Source organism: Macaca fascicularis, chromosome 13, assembly GCF_037993035.2.
Source record: "Macaca fascicularis isolate 582-1 chromosome 13, T2T-MFA8v1.1".
In the NCBI taxonomy this organism is placed as follows: Eukaryota; Metazoa; Chordata; class Mammalia; order Primates; family Cercopithecidae; genus Macaca; species Macaca fascicularis.
Window position 1 is genome coordinate 112,127,707 of NC_088387.1, and position 6,000 is coordinate 112,133,706.

Consider the following 6,000-nt stretch of genomic DNA (forward strand, 5'->3'; position numbering starts at 1 on the left):
AGTGAGACTCTGCTGCTAAAAATAATACTACTACTAAATGAAAAATTAAAAAGAAGAAGAAGAAGAAGAGAAAATAAATTTACACCTATCACAAGAAGTCTGACAAATAAGACCACTAAAATTGTCACCCTTCACAGACAGATGTGAGGATTTATTTGCTTATGAGACACAGGAGTAGTATACCTAGTGTTATTACACTGGTCTTTCTGGCACGAAACTTGTACCAACAAGTTTCTCCCATTCTCAAAAGTTTCAGTTAAAAATGTGTAACTTCATAATAAATGTTTTAGAAACGTAATTTATTGTAAGTCAATAAAACAAGCTATAAGAACAGATATATAATAATTTCCACTTCAAAGGAACTCTTCATGGCTATGTTTCCCTGGTAAGGGTTTCTTCTAGCATCATTAGTTATTACACAAGTTTCTGTTCATATTCAAAGAAAAAAGAGCTTATCTCAATCCCTAGCTCCAACTTAGTTAGACACATGGCCCCATACTAGGAAATAATCACCCTAATTTTTTTTTTTTTTTTTTTTTTTTTTGAGATAGGGTCTGTCTCTGTCACCCAGTCTGGAGTGTAGGGGTATGGCATGATCTCAGCTCACTGTAGCCTCCAACTCCCAGGCTTAAGTGATCCTCCCACCTCAGTCTCCTAAGTAGCTGAGACTACAGGCATGCGTGTATTAACCAGCGAATTTCTGTATGTATGTATTTATTTATTTTTGAGTAGAGACAGGGTCTCGTCATGTTGCTCAGGCTAATCACCCTAATTTTAATAATAAAACTATCTCCTAGGCTTCTTTCACCTCTGTATTTCTTATATTAAGGAAAGAATACAGTGCCAGAATGTAGCCAATGGCCAGCAACTGGCAATTCTGGGTAAAGGTATTCGAGAATTAATTATCCTCTTAAGTTTTATGTAGGTTTGAAAGTTTTTAAAACAAAAATATAGCAAAAATAAACTGTAAAAAATATACACTATATTCATGAGAAGACGCTTGTCATTCAGAAACTTCTGGTAATCCCAAACAGATCCTGTTTTCATACAGGTACTGATGACAACACAATGATTACACAAGTTAGTCACACAGAGTGACAATGAGACAAAGGCCCCATGGCAAAGCTGTGCTTCAACGTAGTCTGCTGTTTTAAGTAGCACCCTAAAGACGTAGCCACCCCCAAATGTGTGTTCCTGGTCAGAAGGAAGAATGGAGAGGTGAATCCAGAAGAAAAGCGGTATGCACCCTGCATTAGAAAGACAGTGGCCTCGGCCATGAACCAGACTAGGGCCCCAGATACACACATCCTAGCTATGACCTCTGAGTGTGAAGTCGCACACAGGCTGGTAACATGTCTAGCGTAACAGTGACAGCTAGTGTTATCAGGGCAATGATGATGATGACACAGATCAGTAGTGTCATTTCCAGATAATGAAAACCATGTAAAATTCCATGCAGAGTATAGATTATATTGAATTAAGACTACTCCAAATCTCTAGAAACAGGCAACAAAACATATCCTGATCTTGGAACTAGACAGTCCTAGACTAGAGAATATGGTTTCAAAGGCTCTGTAGTATCATTTCGGGAAAGGAAATCATCTTGACTACACAGGAATAAAGGTGAAAGGTAAATGAGCCCTGCCCACTTTCCATGGCACTAAGAACCACCTTCAGTGAGATGCTCAAACCCAAGAAGGCACATCTAGCATCCTCTTTTATGGTGGTTTCACCTTCTGGATACAGCCACAGCAGCTGACTGCTTTGCATGTTTTAAAAACAACCCTTTGATTCTACAATCACAGATTTTTAGCTTTGAACCACAGTAAGTCAAAGTACTCATTAAACTATTTATAGTCACTACAGAAGCAACTTGCATGGCATTCTACCAGCAAATGACTGTTTTATATGCTGCTGAATCAAGTGCATTGGAGACTGCTGTTAAGGGTTTTAAAGGCAGGCAAACTCACCTTGTAGTAGTCATAGAGCAGGCCCAGCGCAGCAGCGCTGTCTTCGTCTCCATTGATGCTCATCATCGCTTTGGTGGCTGCAGTGAGAGGGTTTTCCAGGAAGGATTTCCAGGCCTCATCCTCACTAGTGTAGGACCGCCGCTGTGGATAAAGTGCTTCATTCTGAAGAACCAACACTGGCCGTTTGCTTCAGAGAAATTAAAAAAACAAAAACAAAAAAACACATACTTTTCTACTGCAAGGCATCATAAGCTACCAATTCCTTGACATTCCTATAAAACAGCCTATTGTTTCATCAACGACCCTAGGAAGTTAAATTAAGACAAGACCAGAAGACAAACCACCTAAGTGCAGACCAGTGGGTCCCACAGTAAGACATAAAGTGTCTAGGCAGCCAGAGAACTGGCAGTTCACTTACACATGGAACCCAGGATACACAATTTGGCAAAAAAGCAAAACAAAACCATCCCTGAGAAAATGCCACGCTATTCAAATACTTTCCATAAACAAACAGGAGGACACAATAAGGAAAAGAGAATATCTGTTCTCTTCCAACAACAATCAGGACGGTCCCCTCTTGAGAAGAGCGTGTGCCGTTCATCACACTGCTACGTTATTCCTCTTTCTACTGTGGCTGCCATGCCTTAAAAATTCCTACCTGAACACAGTGGGGAGGGGAGAAGCAGCAGAAAGAAAAAGGGATACTTCACGCAATCCTCGGGGGTATATGAGAAAGCCAGAATATTCTACTGATTACCAGCAGATTGAGCATGGAATGTGGCCAAAGGGGACTGTAAATCAATAAAGAGGCATAATTTTCTGGCATGGGAGTTAACTGTTTATCTTAGAGATAAACACTTAAGAATCTCCAACAATAAATGAAGCCACTGAACAAAAAGATTTAAAAAAAAATAGGTGGGAAAATCTGGCTTTTAAAAAGTCTTTACTAGTTTTACACACTGCACAAGAACTGTTTCATTTTAACACTGTAGTTTGGTGGGAAAAATCCAAGAAAATCAATGGCGATCTTAGTGAAACCTTATAGAAGATTTAATTTAAAAGATTAAAGCAAACATTACTAATTCCAAAAACCTGAAATGTAAACAGTCTCAACAACTGTTCAGTTGGTACTATTTAATAAGTCAATAAAGAGAAAAAATGGAACACTGACTCTAGCAAAACAAAGCAGTTTATTTTCAAGGAGAAAAATAAATTTTAAATGTTTGGAACTTCTCTGAATTATTACTATTCTAACAAGCAAATTGAAGGACTGGCTCTCATTGCAACACACAAATGAAATATGTAAATGGCCTAAAGGTGACCTACCTATTTTAAATGTGAATGTAGAAAGACTGATTATCTTTTCAAGTAATCAACAAAGGTTAGGGTTTGGGAATCACCCAAGGCCTTTAAAAACAGATAGATTTAGAAAAAGGAGAACACCTTCAAAAAAGGGGGAAAAATCCAACAAAGTGTCCTCAGTTAAAATGAAGTGTTATTTGAAAGCCAATGTTTTTACTCACTCATGGCATAAATCTTACATTTGGTAAGGAAGTCTTGAGGTGGTATACTATTTTAACACAAAACAAACCTAAAAGGCTATTCAAAGCGAGCAGATCATTTGTCTAAAAACGGAGATTGCTTACGCAAATCTCAACTTTTAAGAAAATAAAGAAATATACAAAGTGGCATTCCCTGAGCCATCAGTACCAGAGTACAACAGCTACTGAACGGGTGGTGCCATGGACTGATTTACTGGTGTATTGCTAAGCTATAATTAATAGCGTAATAGCTACCTCCAGAAGACTATGACAGCACTTGGCTGTTCAATTCCCTTAATGCTAGTTTTCAACTTCCTCCTTCTCCCACCCACATCCCAAATTTGTACAAGCAACAGAAAATAGAGAAATGGCTTTATGTTTGGAATCGCCCTGAAGCTGTTTCATATTTCCAAAGCCTGCCTAAGGCCAAAATGTTAGCTTTGGAAATTTTGCCTTATCTAAACTATACGTCAAGAAATAAACACAAAACCAGTTGCCTTTGTCTACTTCCTCATGACAGTCAAGAAGGAGGCTTCAGTCGCTGAAGGCTCATCATTACTTTCAGGTGAGCCTTAAACCTTGCGTCAGCGATCTCTCAGACTTCTGAAATATGTTTCAGGCAATCATTTAACCGCATATTCTACAACACAAGAGTAATCCATTTAAGATACTGCATACAAAATATCTATCTCATCCAGAAAAAGAACACACTGACAAAAACCGATCCTTCACAACTAAGAAACTGGCAGACTTATCTGCCTTAAACTTACTGGTCTGAAATATACTGACTGACTTGGTGCGATTTCCCTTTTTTTTTCCTTTAGTAAGTTTTTAAAAATTTTAGAACAACTTTATATTTTCAGAAAAGCTGCAAATACAGAAATATCCCTCGCCCAGTTAATCCCCCATGCTTTATTACATTACCACCTTATATTTGTCAAAATATGCTTTTAAATCACAAACCCTAAAAGGCATATTAGCTTGTACAGTACTTTCTCGTTTAACACCCGGATTTCAAAGTTTCATCCTCCTGATTCTCTCGAGCACTAAAAACACGGTAATCTGTAATTACCATCAATGATGCAAGTGGCAAACTCCTACAGCCGTTTTCCCACTCATACCGCCAGCCAGTGAAAAGTAAACGCCTGGACATCGGGGCACTTCAACCTTCCCCTACATTTCTGTTTTGGAAGTTCCAGCAGGTCGCCGAGTGACGAGCCTGAGACCACAGATTACCTGGAGAAGTCCACCTGTCCCGACGCGGCGAGCTCCCCACCGGGCTCCCGAGGCCGACCGGGCAGGAGACTGGGGTGGAGAGGCCCGGGGGCGTTGGCGGCGCCCCGACCTCGCGCCGCACCTGACCGCACCGGGGACCCCGAGCCCAAGGTGCGCGCCCGAGTGGGCCCCACCTGGCCGGGGAGGAGGCGAGGAGGGCGGCCCCTCCGGTGTCGAGTTTCCCCGAGGACGGGGTCTCTCCTCCCGACGCTCCGACCGAACAAAGAGCCGGGCAGGGCTAAGGGGCAGAGGCCGTGGCGGCGTGGAGTGGACAGCGGCCCCCGGCCCCCGGCCCGTGCCTGGCGCCCGCCCGCCCGCGAGGCCTCGGGTCTGCGCCCGGCTCGCTCGCTGCAGGTGCGGCCCCTCAGCGCGGCCCCCCCGCGGCGGCCGGACTCCCGCGCCTCACTCACTTGTCGTACTCCTGTGTCATCGCGCCCGCTCGCCGCTGCCGGGCCGCAGAACTGGACTTTCGGGTTGGGACAGTACACCCGATCCGGGGGGAGGAGGCGGCGGTGGCTGCGGGTCCGGAGCGGCGGCCCCGACGGGTTGGGTTCGCTTTTCTCGCTCTGAGCGGCTCCGCGCGGGCTGCGCGCACTGGGCGCCGGGCTCGGCCGCTCATTGGCTGGCGATGCGCCGGCTGGGGGTGGGGCCTCGGGGCTGGGAGGCCGGCCGCGCCTCCTGATTGGTCAGAGAGGGGGCGCTGGGGCGGGGCTGACGGGGTCGAGCGGCGCGGGCTGGGGGCAAGGGCCGCGCGTTCCGCGAGGTTGCGCCCGGGACTGCGCGCCCGGCTCGCGGTCTTACGCGCCTGCCCTGACTGGAGAGGGAGCGCGGCGGCTGTGGCGCGCACCCGCCGACCTCCGCACGCACCTAGAGCGCTCCCGCTCGCGCCGGGCCGCCGCCCCCGGCGTCCCCGGCCATCCCCTCCGCGACGAGCCTGGGCCGTGGAGCCGCCTCCTTCTTCGCTCACTCAGGCCTCCGCACCCCGTGCCCACGTTGCCCGCTGTTCCAGCCCCAGCGCCCCGCGCTGCCACTGCGCTCGCCCTGCCGAGGCGCCTCTGCCGGTCTCCGCGCTCCCCGGTCGCGCGTCTCACCTCTCGGTTCTCGCAGGCTGTCACACCCGGGTCCCGGGTCACACCCGGGTCCCCCCCACCGCGGCCGCGCGCTTTTAGCATTTCTTGCCCTCGCGGCTCCCGCGGTCCCCTCGGCGGCAGGCC

At 46.6% G+C, this 6,000-nt stretch overlaps 1 protein-coding gene across 9 annotated transcripts in view; it reads right to left on the minus strand.

Moving 5' to 3' along the window:
• Nucleotides 1-5,354, minus strand: part of GRHL1 (grainyhead like transcription factor 1) — a 47,042-nt gene extending 41,688 nt beyond the window's left edge. For 6 of the 9 annotated variants that reach the window (XM_065527439.1, XM_074012373.1, XM_074012371.1 and 3 more), the window contains exons 1-2: nt 5,197-5,354; nt 1,971-2,157 (exon numbers count right to left, since the gene is read on the minus strand). In XM_065527439.1, the coding sequence (XP_065383511.1) occupies nt 1,971-2,157; nt 5,197-5,216 (207 nt within the window). In that variant the 5' untranslated portion in view covers nt 5,217-5,354. Of the gene's footprint in view, nt 1-1,970; nt 4,152-4,583; nt 4,819-5,196 lie in introns of those variants that run through there. The other 3 variants (XM_074012372.1, XM_045369810.2, XM_074012370.1) reach the window with 2 other exon arrangements.
• Between the last annotated feature and the right edge of the window lie 646 nt (nt 5,355-6,000).